This window comes from Pezoporus occidentalis, unplaced genomic scaffold, assembly GCF_034315485.1.
Source record: "Pezoporus occidentalis ecotype Australia unplaced genomic scaffold, CSIRO_AGI_Poc_V1 ctg160, whole genome shotgun sequence".
In the NCBI taxonomy this organism is placed as follows: domain Eukaryota; kingdom Metazoa; phylum Chordata; class Aves; order Psittaciformes; family Psittacidae; genus Pezoporus; species Pezoporus occidentalis.
In genome coordinates, this window is record NW_026913426.1 from 1,146,074 (window position 1) to 1,171,956 (window position 25,883).

General features: G+C 40.1%; 2 protein-coding genes across 2 annotated transcripts in view; one reads left to right on the forward strand and one right to left on the reverse strand.

Moving 5' to 3' along the window:
• The window catches only part of SMURF2 (SMAD specific E3 ubiquitin protein ligase 2), a 59,429-nt gene extending 52,183 nt beyond the window's left edge, over window positions 1–7,246 (forward strand). The window contains exons 16-19 of the mRNA XM_062612628.1: window positions 188–308; window positions 1,703–1,904; window positions 3,338–3,413; window positions 3,678–7,246. Coding sequence (XP_062468612.1) covers window positions 188–308; window positions 1,703–1,904; window positions 3,338–3,413; window positions 3,678–3,777 — 499 coding nt within the window. The 3' untranslated portion in view covers window positions 3,778–7,246. The remainder of the gene's footprint in view (window positions 1–187; window positions 309–1,702; window positions 1,905–3,337; window positions 3,414–3,677) is intronic.
• A 1,275-nt stretch (window positions 7,247–8,521) lies between these two features.
• On the reverse strand, window positions 8,522–25,717 carry CEP95 (centrosomal protein 95). The gene is made up of 22 exons (XM_062612631.1): window positions 25,578–25,717; window positions 23,375–23,503; window positions 22,316–22,423; window positions 21,476–21,586; window positions 20,190–20,298; window positions 19,565–19,674; window positions 18,701–18,835; window positions 17,723–17,937; window positions 17,216–17,285; window positions 16,520–16,566; window positions 15,193–15,308; window positions 14,749–14,881; window positions 14,453–14,567; window positions 13,691–13,860; window positions 13,326–13,418; window positions 12,682–12,832; window positions 11,568–11,728; window positions 11,009–11,083; window positions 10,352–10,504; window positions 9,118–9,264; window positions 8,958–9,029; window positions 8,522–8,885 (listed from the first exon to the last, which is right to left on the reverse strand). The coding sequence occupies exons 1-22, from the start codon at window positions 25,597–25,599 to the stop codon at window positions 8,709–8,711; spliced, it is 2,619 nt and encodes an 872-aa protein (XP_062468615.1). The 5' UTR covers window positions 25,600–25,717; the 3' UTR covers window positions 8,522–8,708.
• Window positions 25,718–25,883: the final 166 nt, after the last annotated feature.

A 25,883-nucleotide genomic window follows, 5' to 3' on the forward strand; every position in this document is an offset into this window, starting at 1 on the left:
TTATGTTTTATCTATTTTTAACTTATTTGAAGTAATGGACAGTTTCTGGTTGGCTGTTTTCTAAGTGGTGCAGGGGTGGTGGTTGGTTTATTCCTGTCAGCAAGGCCATTTTTGGGGGCTGGGTAAATTGTTGGGTTTATTGTATTTGAACACATTTCTCACAAAACCACTTTGCACTTGCTTGCAGGCTTTATGTAAACTGGCGGTTTTTACGAGGAATTGAAGCTCAGTTTCTGGCTCTACAGAAGGGATTTAATGAAGTAATCCCACAACATCTGCTGAAGACATTTGATGAGAAGGAGTTAGAGGTCAGTCCACTAATGTTACGTTATGTCATCAAGTGTAACACTAAAAGCCTGAGGCATTCTTCAGAGACTGAGTAACATGCAGAGTTGTGTCCCCAGTGCTTTAGGGGGCTGCAGGTGCGCTGTTGCAAGACATACAGTTAGCATAAGAGGTTACCAGGTCAGGCCATCACTGAGCCCGAGTGTGCCTTCCACTGCAAGCTGTGAGGGTGTTTCTCAAGGTGACATTTCATAGCAACTGCAGAAGTGATAGGAGAGGAGACCCTCTCCAGTCCCTGGAAACCCAGCTGAACCTGCAGAGAAGTGTCTGCAGTGACCTGCGGGAGTGCTGCTCCAGCAGAGGTGGTGGATGTGTTTCTCACAGTGCAGTTTCACGACACTAAATTCAGTGCTGCCGGGAAAATAATCTGTCAGTGCCTTCCACCTCCCACTGCTCGCTCCCAGCCCTTCCAGCACTGCACTGCCTCTGCTGTCAGGCAGCTCTGTGGTTTTTGCAGAGCTGGGTTATGCCAGACTAAATTTGCCCTGTAAATACAGCAAGAGGAAAGGTGCTGTCTGGTGCTGTCACTGACAAATGTGCTACACCATGTCAACATCCAAAGCATCCAAACAATATCCTCTGAAGGCAAATCCTAAACTTGTTAAAATGGAAATCTGACATATAGTCTGTTAGCTGTGGGGCTGAGGCATTTGCCGTATAAAATGTCCACAAAATAAATTATTCAGGCTTTCTTCTGCACTAGAATGTCGGTGATTGCTCTTCTTTTATCCTTGATATTCTCATTCAAATACAGTGAACCAGCCATACTGTTAACCCAGAATCATTTTGCAGACACAGAATAAGAAAGGGGAAGGTCCAGTGTTCTTAGTCATGAGAAAATGTCTTCATAATCACATCCCTGTTTGAGCTTTAACTAATCCATTGTGGATTTCCATTTTAGAAGTGCTGACAGCTCTTCATCAGGAAAGAAGTGATTTGTATTAAGTGTATGGTATGACAAGAACAAGATTACTTTGGGGTTGGACCAGCCAAACTATGCCCTTAGCTATGCTCCAGAAAGAACTACTGAGTTCAAATGGGAATTATGCATGTACTTTCACACCTGAGTAGGATCTGTGCTTCTTGTTTAATTGACAGGTCAAGACATTTTCATATAAAGCTTATGAAATTGATTGTTAAATTTTAATTGAGGCCATTTGAAAAATCATTTTGTACAAAGGTAAGATTAAAGTAAAAAAGTTATATTCCAGCATTGCTTAAGATTAGTGAGAGATTATAATTTGCCTTTGGTATAAAATCTGTTGATGTTTCAAAATGCATCATTTGGCAAACTCCAAACCCAGTTTTACATTGATCAATGATGAAATAAATATTTGATTATATTTTAAACTTCCAGCTCATCATTTGTGGACTGGGGAAAATCGATGTTAATGACTGGAAGGCAAATACCAGGTTAAAACACTGTACCCCAGACAGCAACATCGTGAAATGGTTCTGGAAAGCTGTGGAGTTCTTTGATGAAGAGAGGAGAGCGCGACTGCTCCAGTTTGTGACTGGCTCATCCCGAGTGCCTCTGCAAGGCTTCAAGGCTCTACAAGGTAACTGCTCCGGAAGCAACTGCAAATGCCTGTACTTGGAGGGAGCAGTAGGACACATCCCAGAAACATCAGCTGCAAAAGAGGCTGGTTGGCTTTTTAAGCACGATTTTTAATGGTCTGGTGAATAACAATCACAAATAGTGGGGTTTGTGTGTTTGTTGTCACCTTGTCATTTAGCTGCTAATGGCTCTTTTATTTCAATTATGCACTTCCTTCTCTGGCAGGAAATTCTGATCTTGGAGATCTTGGTGCTGTTCTCCTTCTGTTTTTTCTAGAAGCCTGGTTTTTAATTTCAGTCTTTTACAAGTCCTTGTCACCTGTACAGCTCTGGGACCAGAACACACCAACATGCAGAGTTCTTGTGATTCTGGCAGCAGAGGCGCTTCAATGCTGACTGCTTTTGTTGTAAGAGACATAACAGTCACCTTAATTACTTACCTGGCTTCTGAACTTCCTCTGGGTCTCTGTTGTAGCAGCTCTGTCTGTAACCCATGCTGCTCTGTTAACGCCATAGTTACCCTGTTTCACCCTTTCACAAGATGAGAGAAAATGGGCCAGGGGAAACATTGATCATAACCCAGAAGAGTCCAGCAGAACACAAATACTATGGTAACACCTGCAACGTACAAAAACCAGTTGCTCTAGAAATCTGTTTCCTCTTAATAATGCCTTCATTATCAGATAGAAGCCCTCATTTTCTATCTCCTCTGTCCTGAGCTCTAAAATGTTCAGGAGAATTGGAAGCTGAGGAATGTTGAGGTTTTTAAGCAAAGCATGGTACTTGAAGTGATAACTGTTTGGACTTGTGTCCAGCTGTGTACCTGTTTACCCTTGTCAGAACAGTTACAAGTAATATTAACCCTACTATTGATGTGAGCTCTTTGGAAAAGGGTAATTGAAGTAATACCAGTTTAACATCATCTGACCTGTAAGTTTGGATATGGCTTTTCTAGTATAACATGTTTCTGTGGGCAAACAAAGCCTGAACACAAAAGTTGTCAAAGTTGGTATTGTGATTCCTTTATGGAATTTGAATGGAATTGGCCACTTCTCAAGACCTGTTGTAAAATGGGGACAGATATAGCTGCATACATTTTGTTCTCAAGGAAGGGTGGGAGAAGCTAAATGGAAAACTGTTAGAATTACATAGTGCACTGAGTAAACCGGGTGTTTTATTCTTATCAGTGCTTTGTTGTTGTTTATCTTTCAGTGGTTGCAGTAGCTGCATGGTTACCGTGGGTGGGTGGAGGGGAGGAATCTCTGATAAACATGACGAGTTTAAGGGGTTTTCCTGCCTGTTTATGATTTCAGTTTGTAGCTTCTTTTTGTTTTTGTTTTTTTTTGTGGTTTTAGTTACTTTGATGCTGCCCTGCAGCAAAGACATTGCATATTCTGCAACACAGTAGCAGTAGAGCTCTTTTCTGGATTTTCAGGTGCTGCAGGCCCACGACTGTTCACAATACACCAGATTGATGCCAGCACTAACAATTTGCCGAAAGCTCACACCTGGTAAGACTTTTTCAAGGCTCTCTTGTGATCTGTAGATTAAGGCCAATTTGCTGTCTCCATAAATTTCTTTCCTCCCCTCCTTTTCTGACATAAATGCTCTCCATTGGAGTAGTAAAGACGTGAAAAGTAGAGATTGCTTTTATTTAGATGAAGCTCTGCTGGCCTTGCTAAGTGTTGCTTTGCCATCACTTCCAGTGTAACAGAACTTTCTAGGTGATGCTTTAAGTTGTCAGCAGCTGAACCTTTCCTGCTGTCTCTCCACAGCTTTAACCGAATAGACATTCCTCCTTACGAAAGCTACGACAAGCTGTATGAGAAGCTGCTAACTGCCATTGAAGAAACATGTGGGTTCGCTGTGGAATGACCCTTCCCAGCCTTACCTGAGACTCTATTTATACTCCTGTCAGCCGGAAAGCCCTTCCCTCAGCCAAGACTCAAGAAATGCTTGAAATACAGGAAAACTTTCCCTTTTCTACACTCGGACACTGGGAGGGAAAGGACAACTTTGGAATTTTTGTTTCTATTTTTAATTTTTGGGTGTTGTTTTTTTTTATTCAAGAAAATAGGTTCTGTGGTTCCTGCCATAGGATCATTCAGCTGCTATTAAAAACTAATATCTTGAACATACAGAATGCTGACTTTTCCTACATTTCAACAGTTAAGCAGTATTCTATACTTAAAGACTACTACTATTTTTGTAAAAGGTAATCTATTATATTTGCCTACCTGATTCCTATTCTCAGATACCAAGACACAACTTCAGCAGTCGGTACAAGTCACGTTTCAGCCTGTTTTAAATGTATGATACTGAACAGCATCTATACCTGCTATTTTTGGAGAAAAAAAAACTATTTTGGATTATTCTAACTTTGCATAAAATTGGCTGAAAGAATCATTACTCTTTTTAATTAAAGCCACTTACATGTTAACTGCATTTTCTTATAGTAAAACCATTATATTCTGCAATGTAAATTCAACGTAAATGTTGCCACAGGGGGCTTTTTTATATTTTTCAAGCATGAATTACAAATATGATGTTTTGGAGTCCTATTTATATCAGTTGTCAGATTCCTTAAACAAAGTTTCTAGTGTGAGTGACACATGCTGGATCTGGTACAGCCCTTGTGTTGCCATGTGGGATAGACTTTTTTAATGAACAGTAGATGTTTTGATTTTTTTAAACCAGCATTTTTCTAACAAGTCTGTTGAGGATTTTTTTGTTGCTTTTGACTTTAAACACTGCGTTTTTCAACCTTTAAAGCATGCTGATGAGGTGGTATTTGACAGCAGAAGCCTGTCAGCAGTTCGCTTCAGAACCCATCCTGTCCAGTCAACCAAAGTTTGTTTGAATGCAGCCAAATCACATTATATATTTGTTGATGCTAAAGATTTATCAGGTAAAACATGTTGTAATCTTTGTCCAGCTGCTCATGACACGTGGGTTTAAGTTACAACTAAGGAAAAATGGTGTTTTAACTGAAATATATGTAATGTGCTTCAGAAAATGAGGTTTTAAAAGCACATAATTTATTGATTGTAGGGATGGAAGTAAGTATATATATGAATTATAACATGGGTTGATCTCTTCAAAGGGGAATAAAATGCACTACCAGTAGAGGGAACTGAACTTTGAAGTTAGTGTGGAAATTCTCAGTTAAGATGTGTATGATCTGCTCATGGTGTGTAGATAAATCAGTCTGCTTAAGAGATGGTGGCATTCTCCTCTCAGCGGTGCGAATATCTGGAGTAAGTAGCATGTTTTTTTTCCCAATCAGTGTTGTGTTTTTGTAACTTAGGTTACAATTAATCATCAGACCTGCACTATTTTTACATTGCCAATGAGAAGAAAGTCGAGGGTATTGAAAATGCTGAAAGAATGGGACGTAAACAGCTGTTCCATTTTTGCAGTGGAAGTCACACAGTGAACTGGCTAATTTTCTGTCTGTTCTATGGAGCTTGAACTTAATTTTGTTCTGCCAAATCTGACTGCCACAGTGAGTAAACTACTACTGGATGTTGTGTGTTGGAATAGCAGGCAATGGACTGCTTTTGTAGAATTGTGGTAAGAGCCAAATCCACATGTTCATTTGATTATTTTATATTTTGTTTTATACAGCTGTTGCTGGAAGGTTTGTTCTAAGAGACTTGCTTCCCATTTGGGGCTGGCTGCAGAGATGAGGCTACTTAGGGATGCAGACGTAAAGCCAAGAAACTTATTTTGACAGCCAGTTTGAAATACATCAGACCCCTTTTTATCTTCAAGGGACTCCTGCACTCATGTAAAATGGCTGGTACTTTGGCATCTACAGCTGGGGTCCCTTCAGGTAACGCTGTCACCAGAGAAGCTGTAACTACATCTTCAGGGTTGCCTGGGAGAGCAAAGGAGGTTCTTGTGCAGCGTATTCCTTACTTGGAACTGCTGCTGGTGGTTGGGGACCACTGCTTTAGACGCTCCCATCATCTTTACCCACCTCCCAGGAATCTGCTCCCTGTCAGCCTGCTTAGGCTGGTAAATGTATTGAATGACTGGTTATGGCCACCCTTATATCATAAAAGCATTTGTGAGGAGGGAGGAGATGAGCTCTGCAGAATATGGACTCTAGATCAGCTGATGGACACCATTCACTTTCACAGCAGCCTTAGCAGTACATCTGTCTGTTCTACCAAACATTTTGGTTTGGTGTAGGGAATTATTTTTAACTGCCACAGATAAATATTGTAAATTTAATATATTACAGGCAAAACTAGATAAATCTACATTTGACTTCCATAGCTGACAGATGAGGATGAACATACCAAGTATTTTGAGTGCCTTTCTACCTTCATAATAACTTGAGAGCTTTAACTAAAGCACCTCATCACCTAGTCAGATGTTTATCTGAAAACGTTCAAGGGTTGAACATCCTTTGCAAAATTTATTTTAAGGTCATGTCAGCTACTTTCCCCTCAAAAAGGTGCTAAGCCTAATACAGCATTTTAACCTTGGACTTTCACCCCATGATTAATGTGAATATTTATTTCAGTGTGTCCCTCTTACTGGGTTTTACTTTATCCAGTCTTTAGTTGTTTTAGAGAGATGTCACATCATGGTTTTATGCTGTTGCTTTTCATGATGAATGTTTAATTATGAACAGTGACTTTTGTAGATTTCAAATATACAGTTACACAGGTGAGTTTCAGAGGATTTAATTTCTCGGTGTAAAGAGTTTTGTAATGGTGCTTTGTACAGTATGTATTCTAATCTTTTTTTTTTTTTTTGCACATAGTTTCAGTTTCCCTGAACTGATTTTATTTGTACCAAATTTTTGTGTTGTACTAAAGTCCAGAGCACACAACCTGTTTTTAAATCCTTGTTCTACAACACTACATCTGTATTCAACTTCTGGTGCGTTTAAACTGGCTGCATTGATGGAAGTAAAGCTTTGCTTCTATATCATAAGTATGCATCATACAGCTAAATGTAGCATGCTCTGACTGCTTCAGATTTTAAACAGCACCATATAGTTAACAGGTGCCATTTGTTGTACTTTACACTATATAGTAGGTTTCTGGCTCTGCCTCATCCTCAGAGCTTTGTCTGTAGTTGTAATTAGTTTATACAAGTGTAATTACTCCTCCACAAACTGACAGTTCTTAGTTTATCATTTCCATTGTATTTATTACAGAGTGTTTTAGCATTGGTATCATTGTATTTTCACCCAGCTGTTACATGAGCTTTAACAAAAAACAATCTGTATAAAATGGTTTTTAAGTACTTAATGTATGTACCCATGCAGAAGTTGAGCAATAAATTGTATGCTGTTTGCACTGTCACAGCATAAATGGTTTTAAAAGTTTTAAGTTTTTCTTAATTATTTGCTTTAAAATGTAACAACATCACATTTTTAAATAACTCGGTATTTATTTCAGAAGAAAATACTTAAAACTTGGTGTCTTGCTGTGTGCTGCTACCTGCAGTAAGGATTGTACTGAGCATTCTAGTCAAGCAAGAAGATCTTACTTTTGGCTTTTATGTAGTAGCAAGGACTTGATCTCAGCTTTGGTGAATAGATGTCTCCTCAGCAAAGCTAAACCATCTTCCTTAAGGGAAGAAAAAAGGTAAATACATTTTGTAAATACTTGTTAAATTTGATTAACTTAGCTGATAAACATTGTCTCTTAGATAAAGACTTCAACTCAGCTTAGAGCAGCTCCCTGGAAATGGTTGTTAGGAAAGTCAGGGTGTGGTTTTTAACTGCTGCCTGTTTTATTTAATCTGTAAAGGAAGCACCTCCAGCTGCTGGGGGCTTTTTTTCCTGCTTAGCATTTTTTCTTCCAATGCATGAGTCTTAATGCACCACATATCTTATTAATTCATAAGAGCCACCATCTCATGGTAAGCTTTAAATATTATATATAGGAGGCAATTAATTCCAGTCTTTCTATATCACTTCTCGCACCTGCAATTTTAAGCAAGAACTCTTCGCTCCATTCTGAAAGAGATCATTTGAAACGAAACTTCACTTGTTTACACATGCGTTGATGTAGTTTTGCAAACCCTCTGTGAAAGCCAACAATTGAAAAGCCTACAGAGCCTACCCCTACTTGTATATCCCTGCTGAAACTAATTAGGAATGCTGTCCACAGGTTGGTCCCAGGGTTCAGTTCTCACAGACACTTGTATTTTACCGCTTTAGAAGAATTTTCATTGTTTTCTGGTTCAAACTTTTTCAATACATGTGGAGCATACACATAGTACCTCATGTGCTTTACCATTAACAAGCCAGCAACACCAAAACTGCAGGCATAATTTTGTGTAGACTGAATGGCCCTGTATTTAAATTACTGATGTTTAGAGCAGATTTATGGCAGACATTCACTAAATTGTCCTGGCATGGGATACTTGAACCACTGATGTTCTTTTAAGGATCTCCTTGTTCTTTCCAATTCAGTAATTTGTGGCTAATGGAATTAATGTGGCTTTTTAACTCCGGCACAATAGAACCAGCACAAGCCTAGAGGAGACATAGCATTCAACTGTTCCACTAGGATAATTTCACTAAAGCACACTGACTTCATTCCACTTCCTTTGTGTAGAGCCCAACATTAGTTCAGCCTTGCTAAGAAGGTAGAAAGTAGTTAAAAAACTTTATTTGTGATCATAGAAGTGCTGTAGACATCAGCAGCTACATCTCTGACATGCCAAAATGACAGAGCAGGTACTTTAGAGAATAACACACCATCTTCCTGTTACAGCAGCTCTCAGATTCATATCCCCTTCACCAGAGAGAACTGCAGTGATAGTTTCCAGAAGTTTTACAAGAAATGGCTTTTGCTGTACTGAAAGGAAGCCATCTGAAGTCTAGATTTCAGTCTGTCTGCTTCTAGTTCTTGAAAAAAGGTGTCATCATCACTTTGCATTATTGCTGCTTGCAGCTGCTGTATTTCCTTTTCCATCTTTGATCTCAGTTCTCTTTTTGTTTTCTGTAGCATCTAAAGAAAATACAGACATTAGCTACAGCATGTGAAAAGAACAGATCATTATAGAAAATTCCATATACTTACTTGTGCTTGTGCTTTCTCTCTGGTTTGGATTTCTTGGCGTTCTTGAGATAAAGCTTCTGCTAGCATGGAGAACTAAACATAACATGTGTTTGAGTTGAAGCAATTAAGGGAAAGACTTTTAGTGTAAAAAATACTGTCTTTGAGGCAGGTCAAGCTTTACCTGATCCTTGTAATAGTTCTCCATAGACTCCAATTCATTTTGATGCTCTTGCCTTTGCTCAGCACGCTTCTCTTTAGCGTACGCTCTCAGGTCCTTCAGCCTTTGCCTCTGAATTTCTAAGCCTTCTTCAAATAAGTTTTTAAATATCTGTCAGCAATTTAAAAAAGAAAACCTAAGACTTTACCAGAAACTGTAAATGTATACATTTATATACATTATATACATTTATAGCTGCTTTATCTCCTGACAGAAGGGTGGTTACATGAAGATAGGTCACTGCCCATGAAGTACAGTTACATACCTAGTAATGGTCAGACAGATACAGCTCAGCTCTATTTGTATAACTCACTTAGCTGAAATTGATAGATAAAATAGTTTTTTCATGACAGTTTATAGTCATATGACTAAGAAGGGGGATAGAACAGCAAATGTACGTTACATTTATAAAATCATTTCAGACAACCCAGCAATGCAAGCCAGGATCTTTGAACAGGCACTGTGATTTCCAGCCCACCCTCCATTATATTATCTCACATCACGATCTTCATCCAGATTTCCAACAGCAAAAAATCCAGCCTGTACTCAGGCTTTCCATTTATACACAAGAACACTTACCAGCTACAGTGCAACTTGAGGCAAATAGTTCTCAAATCACTAATAGTGGATTATGCACTAAACTTCTGGCCTTCTGTTTTTAAAAGGCAAGAATTGTGTATCTGCTCTTGCACAGTCTAATAACTTTACTGGCTTTCCTTAGCTCTGATGTCAAACCCTAATTAGAGATCATATCTGTCAAAGTTCACTTCATTTAAAGAACATAACTGGATAACAAAGGGTTTTTTTGATCAGTTTTCTTAAAAGAAGATTTAGGTTGTTTTCTTTGGATAGTAACTGTAGGAACAACTTCTTAATCCTACTGTTTCTGAAAACTCATTTCCCTAATTTCTCATGTTACCAGCCCTGTTTTTCCATACTTCACCCTTTCTCTCCTTCTCTTAACCCCTAAAGCATCCTCTCTTGTTTTACAGTGGTTAGCCCTAAACTGTACCAGTGTTTCCAGAAAAGGAGCCTTTTCCTCTGTGGCCTTAACTGACCAACCGTTTAATCCTGGTTCACTTCACTGGCTCTCCACCTACTTATACAATTATGTGAACTACCAAGACTATAGGTCCTCAGCACGGGAAGTTGAACAAAAACAATTCTACACTAGCAGAGCAAGACATCTTGTACTTACCCTTTCTTCCCGTGTCCTAGCCCGCATCATCTTGGCACGCAGCTGAACCCGGTAATCTTCATAGTATTTCCTGGCTCGAGCAACTTGCTGGCGTTTCTCCCTCACTTTATTCTGAGCCCACTTCTGTCTGCAGATACGTTGCCTAAGTTCTTGCTAAATGGAGAACAGTAGCTGTAAGACCACCAAGCTTCCAATAGATACTGCTGCAGGCAAAGCTGTTAATAACTGATAAATAAATAGGGGCCTTTACTAATGACTTTCTCCCTACCCCAAATCTTACACTGCATTTATGTTTTAAAGCTTTAGTCACTGCTGATTTAGCAGAGTGTATCAAGAGCACTATGTAATTAAGGAGTCAGCATTGCCATGGTAGCTGGTGGTGTCACCAGCAACACCACAAGCCTCAGGTTTCTCCTTGCACATTCTTAGGATTTGTTTGCGCTTTTAAAGCGACAGCACAGTGTAATCATAATAATATTCCATTCCCATGACCTCAGCAGCCTCACAGCAAACACATTACATGGCTTTTGAGACCACAGCTACTCAAGAGGCATAAAATTGTCATAAGGTAAAAAGCCATTTTCTTGGACAAGAAAATAGGCAGTACCCAGCACAACATGAGATTCTTGTGTAACAAATACACTTCAAAGAACATACCAGTCTCTTGTTATGGTCTTGATCTTTTTTAATAATTGCAACAAGAAGCTCATACTTCTTCAGGGCTTGTTGAACCTGGAGGTTTAAAAAAAGTTCATTGCCTCATCCCTCTGCAGGACAGGCATTGTGCGTAGGAGTTCTAAACATTGCTGTGATTTGGTTTTTATGTTTAATTACCATGCATAAGTTAATCAAGTTTTGTATCTTACAACTATTTTAAACTAAAAGACTGTTCAGAAATAGCTCTCAAAACTACAGAATGCTTACATAAAAAGCAATAGCAATCCCAGGTAGTACTAGACAATCTAGTATATAAAAGAACTTTATATTCAAGTGGCTGATAAAAAGTTCTGCTCGCAATTCTAGATATGTACATCCCTATTTAATTAGCTAAGCTCAGATATACATCTTTTCATACTGTGCTTTGAATGTGCATGCATCCCCATCTATGCTGCATACAAAGAGTCAGGATGATTTTATTATTGTTTTATTATGCAGCACACACTGATGACTGCTAACTGTTCTGCTCACACTTCGAGGTAAGAATAAGAATGCTCACTTCATTTTGGAGTGTTGCTCTGTTTCTGTCAGAAGCTGCCTTAAGTTGTCCAGTATGTGCAAGCTGCTGCTGCCACATTTTATTCATAGTATGGTGGGAAATATGCAGGTGGGGAAACTCTTCCAGTAGCTGATGTAGGAGGTCATCACCCCTTCCTTTTACTACAAGGTAAAGGCAGATGTAAGCAATAAATTCCTGGAAAATACATTTAGTGGTAAACTCTTCCAGACAGTGTCAGCCTAAATTACAAAACATTCTCAATTGAACAGTGTATAAAACTACCATGCCGTTGCTATGACGTCAAGCTAAACCCAGCAGGACACAAGATGACTCTGTCAGTACAGTGGCAGAGAAATCCCATGGTTTTATTGGTGGGGTTTTATTTCCCCTGCTGAAAATTGCTTTTATAGCCCCGGCATTATTTCCTTCCCTCCACCACATCCCATGAAGATGGGTATCCCCTTCTTCCCTCAAATGCTTCTGACTATCGGTAACCAGCAACTTTTCTTACCTCTCTCTCACTGGTTGCAGCAGTTTAAGATAATACAGCAGTAGCAATGACACATTCAGGCTGTTACTAAACAAACAGGTGTAAAACTGGTTTGCAACCACCTCATTACCTCTACATCTCTGATCTCATCACTTGCTCAGCAAAACCAGTGTCAGTGTTAATACCCTAATGGCAGGGTTTTGAAAGGCCATTGACATATTCTGCTCTATGACCTGTACATGCCTCTCCACCCGCCCACTCCCACTAAAGGCCCAATTTTAAGTCTGGTACATGCTCAGGAAAAAATAACCACCACCAAAGAACCTGAGCTCAGACTATACTGAAGCAGACAGAGGAGTAGCAGTAATGGAAACAAGCACTGAAAATATCCCAGGGGATTTTAAGGTAGCAGCAAGTGGGTCACATTTCGATTGTGCAGTGGTGATTTACATTTACTTAAAGCATTATCTTCCCTAACAAAAATCCAGACATATAGAGGTCATAAGAAGGGGAAAATGCAACAGCTGACTGGTATATGTTGGACTGATGCCTCTATTCTTGGAGTTCAACACATGCTTTCAAAAGATGCCAGTTTTCCACCAAGTATAGTTTTGCAGTTCTTACTTGGAGCTGCTTTCTTTGGCTTCACAGTCCCTCGCTTTGGAATCCACTGGCTGTATTTGGGATTTCGAGGTGTGGTTTTTCTAGAATAAACTTTCACTGGCTGAGGCATTTTTGGAGGTTCTTTAAAGATGTTTTCTTTGTATTCTTGTTCCTTAGGAGCAGATGTAAAACAGATGGAGAACAGGTATGAGAAGGGAAAGACTGGCAGATCACAGAGCGTGGCTATCAGAAGTTAAAGGTCTTTGAAACTTCAGGAAGAGAATTTGGACATATTGCACTGGATTCTCCAGAAGGCCAGAATTCACCCAATGCAGGTCAGGGTTCAAAGAAAGGTTAAATCTTACTATTGCATAACCTCAGCTCTTTTGCAGCACTTAACACTCCTGCAGCAGCCTATGGACTGCTTCTGCAAAGGCTTTGGAAAGGGCCAGTACAGCCTACATTGTTGTGACATTGGTGTGACAAAGCTTTTCAGTTTAGGTTCTTTCCTGATCCAGTAGCATGTAAGAGAGTAGCAAAAACCCCTCTGTGTTATTCACAGCATTAGAGAATCATCCTTGCACAAACCCAAGGAGTTTTTGTACCCAAAACTACCTGGGTCAGATCATCTAGACACGTCACAATGAGCAGAGTGTATCCCATACCATTTTCTTGGTGACTTCTCTGAGCTTGGAAAGTCTGAGCCTCTCCCTGGCTTTGTAAATTCTTAGTTCATCTTCATAAGCTTTAGCAACCGTCTAGAAAATAGAAATAAGAGGACTTTACAGATAAAATAATCAGTCCATATGACCACCTCATTTGCTTGTTTGGGTCAAAGTAGCTTCTTGCACTTCAAATTCTCTTCTTTGCAAAATCTGGGGTTTAAGTCTTTTCCTCAGTAGTCAACAGCTGTAACAGTACAAAGCTACTAAAGCAGGCCAGGTACCCCCATTAAGAGCAAGCATTCAGTTTTAATGTTTCCAGTATAACTGTTGGTAAGAATGACCAAAATGCCTGACTGAGAAATTACCTTTGCATTTTTTGTTCTTTCATCCCATTCCTTTTGCAGCTGGCTGCGTATTTTCCTTATTGGGCTTGTTCCCTTGATGGAAGGTTTACCTCCCAAATCAGAAAAGAGTTGGTGCTGAGATGAGGGTGAGGCTGGAGAAAGCGATCGTGGCCTGCTTAAGTGTGGTGTGTCTGTAAGGAAAGGTGATTTATTGAGTATCTAACTTGAAACAAGAAAAGCCAGACATCCCCCAACACACCCATGGAACAGTCAAATCTTTCCACAGCATAAGAGTCAAAAAGTTTAGCACCAATTAATCATAAAGTCTAAAGGTGAGAGACTCTCTATATGCCACAGCCTCAAACAGCTTCGTCTTGCAATGTAATGTTGTGCATGTGAATTAGATCAAGCTACATGATAGCCTTATAGCCTGGTGTATGTATATGGTGGCTGCACCATGTTTGTAAGTCACCTAGACGTACATGCTGTGTTCAGCCCTCATTTCGGAGTCACAATCCTGCCCATGAGCTGGTATTCTTCCCTCTGCCACTTCCTGTACGGTTTACTGTAGCTGTGTTTGCCTTGTGTTTTTAGCAAAGTTTTACCATGGGTATTTAAGTATTAAATGAGAACTTAATTGTAATTGTTACTGTTGCTTAGGTTTAGATCTAAGACATAACTTGGTGACTATGAGTAGTTCAGTGTAGCAGCTTTACATGAGAAGGAATTTCTTATATATATTTTTTCATCCCAATACTCAGTTGGCCTAAGAATCATTATTACCTCGCTCAGCTTTCCTCCAGCGATAATCCATGACACCGTCACTGTGCTGAGATAGGTTGTCTTCATCTGTGAACTCTTCTTCCCTGGTGTGCCCACCCAAAGCTCTCTTTAACATCTGTTGGACAGGTTTTTTGGGAGGTCAGCTTCAATAATTCAGTCAAAGTTAAGAAATGTGTAAAGTCAGGTGTTGGCTGGCGATTTCCTTTCCATCAATATTACGTTTATATTCTTGTTCCCTCCACTCCCATAACTGAGGCCAAATTGCTTAGATACAACAAAGAATGGCTTTCACTTACTAGATCTAGTTCATTTAGCCTGTGGGAGATGTTTTCTGACGCTTCATGAAGCCCTTGCTCAGATAGCTTTGCCTTTGTTGTTCTGTGGGAAAGAGACTCTTCAAGGGAATCTGTAGCAGAATTTTCATGTCTGCTAAAACAGAAAACAGATTTTGTTTCTATTCTAAAAGCCTTGAAGATAAGCATTACCTCATACAAACAATCCCAGGTCACTTTTTGTGTGAGCACATTTTTATAGGATTAAGTAGAAACTGAATGTATAAATACCTGTATTTAAGAAAATGCATCCATGCCAGGAGAAACAGGAAATCTCTGCCAAGATTAATCTTACACTGACATTCAGTGAAGGAAGAAGAGATCTTATTTAAGGGTGGCAGATGGGGGGCCTGAGTGGCCACATAGACAAAAGTTCTTGTTTAGCTCAGTACTGAAAAACACACTTGCCTTTTGCTTCTAGGCAGGTACCAAGGTTCAGGAGCGTGCTCTACTTGTTCAGCACATAGTGAGAGTTTTTGATGTGAAGAGGAAACAGATGCAGAAGTCTCATATGTGTGAGGACCCTAAGAAAATAAGAGTAAATTAAGATTTAAGATCTTCACAGTAAAGCTCAAAAATCATGTAAGTAGAGAGATCCTACAAGAGCTTTTATAGAGCAATTTAAACCCCTATGATTATATAGATATAAAAGTAGTTATAGCTCCAGATCCCTGACTGAAGATAGTGTGCTTTAAGAGAATTAGATGCTTAAAGAAATAAGCTAGCAAAAATATAATCAGTTTGCAAGAATCGTCTGCAGCTAAGCCACAGAATCAGAAGAACAAGATCTAGGTTAAGTTATATGACTACATATAGCAGTAGTATAAATACTACCTCATTAGCCTGGGACTAATGCCAAGTAATGCAAGTAAGCTGAACCTCACTGAATATGGACTAAGCTGCAATTCACAGCAAACAAAAACAAAACACTAATGTCCCTATGCCATTTAGTTATGTTTCTTTCCTACTGCCTGGTAATGTGTCTGTTCAAAGAGCAATAATTCAGGGTTGGCATGCACATACTTGCAAATACACCAATGGAAAATGAGCTTTAAGCAATGTTTTAAAAAGACAACGTAGAAGTAAAGGCTGTTGAAACTTGGAACAAAGGAAGCCTGTGAGTACCTCTTGTGGTTGCAGAAGGGAAAAAAGTGTTTTCTAGAGTGAAGAACTTCCCCTTCAGACTTGTTTCTACAAGTGCAGAATGGCATCTGCTGATCAGTTCCTGGGGTTTGCATTATTCAGTTTTTGAAAAGCCAAGGGCAGTGAAAGGAAATAAAATCAAATAATGTAGCCAAGCAGCTCCATGATCTTTAGGAAGGAGCAAAACCTGAATTTTATTGGAGTCTGAACAACCCCAGAAACCCAAAATTCTTCCTAACTTAGAATATTGATACATTTCAGAGAAGGTACATGACTGTGCTCTTGTGTTTGATTAAATGTATCCTGGTTTGATTTAAAGCAGGGTAACTAGTAACTGCTTGGTTATAATGAATCAGAACTCCATAGCTACTGGCACTTACACTTCTTGGAGTAAGCACTTCCAGAAATAAATGGCATGAATTATAAACTGTATACAGTCTAACATTCCATCACTGATTTTATATTGACCAAAGCAAGCCAAAGGCAGGTTTGGAACAAAGCCCAGAAGTGCCACAAGGCATCAGGAGAATTAAACAGAAATCCAAAAATATTGACTTAACTTGCACAGAGAAAGTAAAGAGGGAACTTCTACCTTTGCCACATTGTCCTCAGCACCACTTGGTACCACTTCTTCTGGCACTGCAGAAGCGGATGACAGGTGTTAGTGGATGGTACAGACTGCACCATGCCTACTAATGGGGAGAACAATTGAAAAAAAGATGTGATCCATGGCTGTTGAAGCCAAATTATTCCAAGAGAACAGAATGACAAAGCAGCTGTGGTTACACAGTTGTGACATTCATTTTGGTAGTTTCTCAAGGTTTGAATGTGCCATGGGAATGCTATGGAAACTAGCAAGGTAAGCAGGGTTGCCCTGGCAACAGGAACACTCAGTACTGAAAACTGGTTTGTAAACCTTTTCTACAGAAGCAGTTAATGGCTTTTTCCTAGAGATGAAGCTGGCTGGTTCGGTCTGCATTTCTCTGCTCAGAATAAGCTCAGCCATGGGAGTTACCTGTCAAAAGAGATTTCTGAAGCACAGGCCCATCTTAAATGGATTAAGACAGGAGCTGAACTGGGAACACAGATTATTTCTCTGCAGCACAATGAACAGCTCAAAAGTAACTCCTTTTTATTTCTCCATATGACAGATAGAAATATTAACTGGTGGCCGTATTCGAAAAAATGCACCCATAGTTTCAAACCCATGGCCCTTGTAGTGCCAATAAAAATAATGCAACATTTGACACTTAACAGTTACCCTATAGAAAGCGAAATTCTCTCTCACCAGGGATCTTCCTTGACAGAGAAGGACTACCAGAAACATCGTCAGCTTTTTCTGTAAGTGACTTTTCAAGCTGAAATAAAAAGCAGATTTTTTCTATAAATTCACAGGAGAGTGGTGACATGAAAGGTCATACATTAGGTTTGTCTCCATAGGATATATGACATATAAATAAGAATTGCTACAAGTATTTTGTTTACTATATTGTAAACTGTGCATGTAGCTGTTACACTGATGATGGTGGTGTGTATGTACAGCTGTAAAGGAAACACACGCCACAAATTAACTTCCTCTCTGGTCATTCAGTGAGGAATATATCCACAATCCAAAACTCTTTGTACTGAACATAAAATCTGACACACTCAGAAGTGTTCATTGTGTTCAAGTGTTCAGCTGCTCCCACTCAGCAAATATAGTAGAAAGTTTTAAAATGAAAGCAGTATTGATTACTAAAATACATATGTATATAAAAATACATATATATAAATCAAATGTTGGGTTTTTACTTACAGTAGAAGCTGTCACTCCTTGACTCTCAGCCAAAGCAGCTGACTGGCTGGCTGAGCTGTGAAAATCTCTCCATCCAGGATAAAGAGGTCTGCCTTCTGAAGGCTGAAATGGTGGTAGCAGAGGAATAGCTTGTTGTATCGGCTCCCCAAGTTTTGTAGCACTGACACTCAAAATCTCTGTTTGAGGTTCAGTAGCATGAACAGACTCCATTGATCCTTGAGAGACAAATAGGAAGAACTTAGCAGGTAATGTTGGTTTTTTACATTGTCCATATATGTTAAAGGGCAATATTTAAGTATCTCCTGTTAGCCATCATCTGTTGGTTTGCTTAGAAGACCACTGTAACATTTTTATGCCTGATGTTATCTCTGCTTACAGAGATACATCCTGCAGCCCCTCCCTGTCTCACTACTTCTCTAAGAGCGCCACATTTTTCATGGCTGTATATATGTATGCTATATATGTATATGAATATATTGCATGGTGCATACACAGTAAATAGCTTTCAGTTAGCTGTTATTTTCCCCATAGTCATTTTAGCCACATGCTGGGAATGCTTGCTCATGTGCAAGAATTCTAAGGAGTGACAGAGCCACAGCCAGCAGAGGCCAGGGACAACTGAAGATTACTGCCGGTTGTCAGAATGATTCACCCAGTACACAATCTGGCCACAAGAACAGCATGAAAACCCTCTTGAGAACATGATTCCTTGTATTTTGTTTACTGAACTACAAAAGGAAAAAACCTAGCTGAAACTGAATCCTGGCTAAGCAGAAATACCCCAGAAATGGGGTCTGCATGCTCTGAAACACCAAGTTTCTGAAAAGGATTTTTTCATTTGAAAACATAGCTGAAGTATTTCCTTCTGTGATAAGGTTCTTCACACTACCTTAGTACCCTGCACCTCTTAGCTCATCTACCTGATTTTAACTATCAGATGATAGTTAAATATCACCATCTTCCACTTCTAATACTCACCATCTTCCTTTTCCTTTACAGTCACCCTTTCAGTTTCAGAGAACTGCCTAGGAAAGGTTGTAAAAGCCTCTGAGTGTTTAGATGCTTCCACCCCTTTGTCCTTTCCTGCTGGTAACAATTCAGGCCACTTGAATTCTAGAAGTGGGGTTTGAAAAAGACCAAATTAAGACTTATAAAGCATCTTGCTATGAACTGTTTAGATGGACAATTTTCATGTTTCGTATATTATTAACCTTGCATTAACAATCCATACTATGATCAAAATAGGTCTGGAATTCTTAATCATAAATTTCGTAATTCATAACTTTATGCCTCTACTTGGAGAGATGGAATATTTTCATAGGAAAATAAGAATGGACTCCATTTAAGTAATCTGCTCATTTCTTGTTCCAGAGCTACCCATAATGGTTTTAAGTGGCACAGGCTCCTAACAAGTCTTTTGTAAGAATGACCTTAGTAGTCTTTTTACAGCCTTAAATGATACATTTTACACTGCAGTAAGTGAAATAAATTAAACTCTCCCAAATTCTCATATTCTATTGGACAGAATAACATGCTTTTGTAGGGAGAACCGAATCAGAAGTCAAACAACAAACTTGTATCCAAATGACAGAGATCAGGAGTCATGAAAAACAACATCTGGAATAGTTACTTTCAGAAATGTGAACCTCAGCAAGATCAGCTACAGGTACATTTGCTCGTTGGGGGGGGGGGGGGGGGGGAAGGGGTATCAGTTATTTTATAAAAAAAAGTTTAGAAGTATTTGTCTGAAATAACTTCTTTTTAAAAAAGAAACAACAACAAAACCAGCCTGGAAATGTTACTCCAGGGTAGTCTGAATTCCTTCCTCCCCAAAACACTCACCTTCCTCTCTCTTGGAAAACGAATAAGCTGTATCTCCAAGTCTAATTAATTCACTGGTAGATTCTGATCCATCTGCATCACAAGATGGAACAGAACATTCTGACTGGGACCTAAGAGGAACATAAAGTGTGAAATACTCGTCTTTTCCAACCCGAACCATTCTAGGATTTACTTTAAAACGCTTTGCCACTTCAGTCCACAAGATGGAGCTGCAGAAGAGCGGCAACTCTACTTCAGAGAGCTGGCTATTACAACAGCATAGGGCATGAAAGACCAGCTTCCAAAAAACCGATGTAGAAGTCACCAAGATAAATCAAATGCCATTTAACTAAAACACAATCATTTAGAACAAAGACACAGTTTTCAGCTTGTTTCATTCCACATGCAAAGTAAATTTAAGGGAAACAAAATGTCATCAGCACTCCTCAAGAGCAAAGAAGTACTGGATCTAATTTTAGCCCTCTTGCTGCTTTACTATAGGAGAAAGTCACCTCACATTCCATTTGACACACGTAATCAGTATGTTTCCTACTTGCATACTGTTAAAAACCTGTTAGTTTCTCTACACATTGCCACAGTCATTGACTATCTTTGTGTCTATGTAAACACTCAGAATTGTTCTTACCCTTCATCTGATGAGAATATTGAAGGTGGTATGAGTTGACCAGTGTTGCTTCCCAGCCGCTCCTGAGGTACGGTTTGAATTTCATGACTGGATAGCACATTGGCCTCTTCTGTTAATAATCAAGAGGAAAATTATTTCTACTTATTAATGGTATTATTGCCAATATCATCAAAACAGTTTAAGTGGAATAGAACACTTGGAGGGGGAAACTTTTATGGTAGGTTTTCAAAGCGCTACAACTATCATATATTCTGTTTCAATTATAAATAGCTCTTTCTTGCTCCAAATAATTAAATCCTGTACTTCTAACTAGAAAATTGGAGCCACTGACACCTACTGGGTTAGCAGCAGCAGTCCAACAGAAGAAAAAAGCACTGAAAATTGCTACTGATTTTTTTGCCATTCACAGCAAAACAGGACAGGAGGCCATTGTCTCTGCCACCTCTCCCCTTTACTCACAGGGTGCAATAGCCAGTGATGACAGTTCTTATCAGCTTTAAGATAGTAAGAGGAGTACTCAGTCTGCACTAATGATGATGTCTCTGAAGGGCTGAGTAAATTCTCTTCTGTTTAGCATTTTCTCAAAATAGCCCCTGCTATGGATCTGCTCAAGACCCACTTCATAGGAAATCTTAAGTCACACACCCCCCCCCCCCGTTTGTCTCCTAGTAAGTAAAAGGCACATTTGCTCATTGTTCTAATTAAGGTCAGTATTCCCCTCCCTGAATCCTAACTATATGTCATCTGACAAGTCAAAAAGCAACATACTAAGGAGGATGTCTGGAGGCTTCTGCCACAAGAATGAAGCAGAAAGATTACATTCCACAATTGTTCCCCTTTAACAAGTGTTGGGGAAAATAAATTATCTATTTTATGAATATTGTTTATGAAAATAAGGAATGTTAATAACCAGTTTGGTCACTGAAGTTCCCTCCTCACCCCCCCGCCCCAGCCAGTTTCAGTCTCTCTCTTCTGCACTGTCAAGGTTACAAATAAGGCAACCACACCAATTAAATCTTTGCTACATTGGAAATACTTTGGGTATCCCAATAAAAGTTTTCACATAGCTTACATCTTCCAACAGATATCATTCCTTAGAACTACGAGGGAGGAGAACAGCACAGAAACAGTTTCTGCCTGTTATGGGAGCTCTTTTCCAGCCATGAATATCAAGGTCATGAGAACCTAAGCTCTCAGCAAGATAACTTGATAGCAGACAAACAGAAAAAGTAAGCTGTCCATAATACAGGGGTAGCAGAATATAACTATGATATTCTTCTACTCACCTTCATCTTGAGAAGATTCACTGTCTTCTTCTGTAAGATACTCTAACAAGCCATCAAATATTTCCAGGAGGTTTCTGATAGATTCCTTTTCTCCTTTCACAACGTTCTCACCTTAAGAGAAGGTATTGCCACATTAATAATTAGTACTTCACAGAAGAAAAATTCTCAAAAGCAGGAGTGTTCCAGAAAAGAATGTTTGGAAATCCTTGTGTACTTTCTTATACAAATGAGCTACAGCATGAACTAAGTCTATGGGCTGACAGGCAGGATTACAAACACTAGCCATGCTGCGCAGGTACCAAATTAGAAAGAGATACTTGGTATCAAGCAAGCAGTTTTCATTCTTTGCGGGCTATGTTATGTGAGGCTGTACCTGTGAACACTCAGTGAAAGCTTTTATCTGTGTACAAAGGACAGACACAACATGGGTCAAGTCTTAACTCACCAGCTTTTTAAAGTGCAGTAACAAGTTCAGAACTCAAGGCTCATGTCAAACCCAGCCTCCAAACTTTAACTGAACACAGAAAAACACTGAGCCAGTCAGTAACAGACTTCAGGTAACACTTTAGCAGATGAGTGAAGTATGACTGATTATTAACTTCAACATTTCTTGCAGGTCTGTCTCATACAAGACAGGTCCTATTTATTCTTTGCTTGCTGTTCAAACTTATCACCTGATATCCAACACAAGGGTTCAGTGTTTTGATGACATTCACTACAGGAAAAAGACCTTTCATGTAAGTCTGAAAGTATGCTTTATAACATGGTTCTTATAAGTTGTTAACATCAAACCACAGAGATACTCAGCTGGTGTTTGTCTACATTAAAATATGTACTTACCAGTGATGTGTGACAAGCTGACCTGCAAATAGTCCAATGCCAGGGAATCTATTACTGCTTGCACATTATGTGCATCATCCTCTTGGCTTCTAGGAGTAGCTATGAGATCTATTTAAAATAAGTAATAGGTTTTAGGCTAAGTGGATAGCTTATTGCAGATGTTTAACTACTAAACTACTTTCTCAATACCTTGTCTACTTGGTGGCAAGCCCAAATATCATGCAGTTGTATGAATTTTTATAAATACCGAGTACAAACTTAGAACACTCCTGTGAGATGTGAGGATTTTATCAGCTGAAGTACTGGATTCAAGAATAGAGACCACCACAGCATTTTTCTTCCTTCACTTCCAGCACACACGTCAGTTCAGATCATTACACTTGAACTGCAGTTTGTGTTAAGGTCACTTCTTCCCCTGTCAGAGACTAGCTGGACTGCAATGTATTCTACTTAATTGGGAGCAGCATTATTTTTAGTTCCGAGCTTATATTTAACAGGACTACTACCTCCAGTAGCTGCCAGTTACCTCAGTGCTATTAAAATCTTCTGCAAGTAGGAGTCTTGACACTTCCCAAACAAAATAGTTTGCCATAAAGCAAACACAGATAATTGTATAGCCCTTGCTTAACCATTGTCACTGAAGTGCAGTGGAGTTGGATTAAATCACAGTTAAGTCATAGCTCTCAGCAGACTGTAAGTACTAAGTATAAGCACAGACTTCAGTGTTAACACTGAAGTGTTAATAATGAGCCAACCCCCACCCTTCCAAGGCATTGTGCCTATGTATGGCTTTCAAGGCCTAATTTACACTAGAAAAAGTATTGCTGTAGCTATGCCAGTGAACTCCCCTCACAGCTGCCATTCCTACCAGATAAAAAAGCAACAAAAATAAGCCTAGAGTACTTAAACCTTCTTACACAATGACAGTCTTATGCATTTGTCTTTAGAAGCCTCATCTGTGGCAGGGTTTTGCAAACTTGGATTTGTAAAATATAAAGGGACAAAAAAAAAAAAAAGGGAAGAAAAGCAGGGTTAGAAATGCCTGATTATTGGTCCCACCTGGTACTTTTTCTCTCAAGATGGACTCATAAAGATGAACAAACACATCAGCACCACATTCTGAGAGATGCTTTATGTGCTGGTTTATCTGACAGCTCCTCAGAAGATCATTGGCAACACTGACCCAATCTATTAAGAAGTAAAACATAATAATGTCAGAACTGAAAGAGACAGAACAAAGACATGGTCGGTTATAGTGAAAGATGGAACCTGTTTAAATGTCTTTGATGCCACCACAGGTGGTCATTCCCAACTGTCCAAAATACTGAACATGTTGTATGCTTCCTGCTCTGTGCCATGTTTACTTCAGGTAGAATTTAGGTTGAGGTTGGAAGAGACCTGCCTTAACCAAGCACTGTCAACTCCCCCTAAACCATGTCGCTAAGTACCGCATTTACACAGCTTTTAAACACCTGCAGGGGTGGTGAGTCAACCACCCCCTTGGGCAGCTCTTCCAGTGCTTGAAAACCTTTTTGGTGAAAAAATTTTATCCTAATATTCAATCTAAACCTCCCCTGGCCCACCTAGAGGCCATTTCCTCTTGTCCTATCACTTGCTACTTGGGCAAAGAGACTGACCCCCACCTCACTGCAATCTCCTTTCAGGAAACCTTTCTTTCAGATGGAAACATGGACAAAGAGTGAGGAATAATACATTCAAGCATCTTGCAGAGTTGGACATAAGAGTTGAAGGATACCAACGTACCACACACTGGGCAGATTACTGGTTTTTCTTCCACATAATGGAAAGCAAATTTGGTCTGGCTGCATAGCCAGGAATTCCAAACTTTAATAGACTTATAAAATAAGCTCTGATACATCTTTCTATCAAGAAACAGAAATGACATATACTTTTTTAAAAAGATGAGCTCCTCTCTTCACAAACCCCATTTCTCTTACACTCTTACGCAATCACAACACTGCTAATGTAAGCACAGAATCATAGAATAGTTAGGGTTGGAAAGGACCTTAAGATCATCCAGTTCCAAACCCCTGCCATAGGCAGGGACACCTCACACTAAACCATGTCACCCAAGGCTTCGTCCAACCTGGCCTTTAACACTGCCAGGGATGGAGCATTCACAGCCTCCCTGAGCAACCCATTCCAGTGCCTCACCGCCCTTACAGTAAATAACTTCCATCCTTAGATCCAATCTAAACTTCCCCTGTTTAAGTTTGAACCCCTTACCCCTTGTCCTGTCACTACAGTCCCTAATGAAGGGTCCCTCCCCAGCATCCCTGTAGCCCCCCTTCAGATACTGGAAGGCTGCTATGAGGTCTCCACGCAGCCTTCTCTTCTCCAGGCTGAACAGCCTTCATGAAAGTGAAATTTAAGGACTACTTTCACTAATTTGCTGTTTATGGAACACAAGAATATGCAGCTGGTCCCATCAGCTTCTCTCCACATTGAGCACAGCGAGATGGATCTATAAACAGCCAGATTCTCCCAAAACTTTGAGTCCCAAATTCAAAGTGCTTTGAAGTACACCTATTTCTGGTCTTCCTGGTTACCCAATTTTCGAATTAGGAAAAGCAAACGCCTTCATCTTTGTTACACTCTTGAAGGTTGGATTTCCCCCCTACACGTTGCTTTTGCAAACAAAGCAGCATTTTAACAATTATTATCAAGGGCTTAAAGTTTCTATAGAACGAATTAACCATCTTTAGAAGGAACAGAGTATATAATTGCTACAACAGAAAGCAATTTGTGCAGGTTTTACACTTCGTTACAGAGGCAGTATTACTTTTCCATCATTATTCACTTCGTTCTAGAAATCACTGTGTTTTAATAGCTTCACATGCACGAGAAGCTAAAAGGAGCATCTCCTATATTTCAGACTCATGCCTTAGAAAACTTAAGTTCGCATTTATCTCCAGCTTTATCAACATAAAAGTGTCACGGGAGGGGGGTGTGCAGAGGGAGGAGATTAACATAAAGAGCTTAGAAAGCCACAACACGAGGAACAGCTCTAAGGAGAAGCACGCCTGAAGCAGATGGACGGTGTCAGCGATGAGAGCAGCAAGCGGATGACAAGGCCGGGAGAGCAAAAGCAGCCCTCCGCACCTCGCCTCCTCCGCCCTGCACCGCACGAAGGCTGCGGCTGCTCCGGGGCTCGCACGGCCCCACCAGCACTGCGCCGGGAAGGGCAGGGCACGCTCTCAGGAGGAAGAGGGGCCCTCGCCCCCCGCCACACCGCCCCTACCTCTGTCCTCAGCGGTGCCCATGGCGCGGCGCCTCAGGCGGCAACGGACCCGGGAGATTTAAACATCCCCTCGCGGCGTCCTGCGCGCTGATTGGGCACCTGCGCCGGAACGGGCGGGGCTGTCCCGCCGGGGACAGGTGGCTTCCGCCATCCGCCGCCGGTCGCCATGGAAACGGGCAGGGGGCGGGAGAAAAGAGCCTGTGCCTCAAAGCCACGCCACAGCGTGGATCACGTGGTGTTTCTCGCTTCCCGTCATGTGATGGTTTCCCCTCCCGGGTAGGCCCCTCAGGGATCGCCTCAGTACCG

Excerpts from the sequence above, each read along its gene's own strand:
- CEP95 (XM_062612631.1), bottom strand. The coding sequence starts at position 25,599 with ATGGGCACCGCTGAGGACAGAG. Across the intron at positions 17,286-17,722 it reads AAGGAGTGACAGCTTCTACT|CTTGAAAAGTCACTTACAGA; the intron begins GTAAGTAAAAAC and ends TTTTTATTTCAG. Across the intron at positions 16,567-17,215 it reads TCTGTCAAGGAAGATCCCTG|TGCCAGAAGAAGTGGTACCA; the intron begins GTGAGAGAGAAT and ends CCGCTTCTGCAG.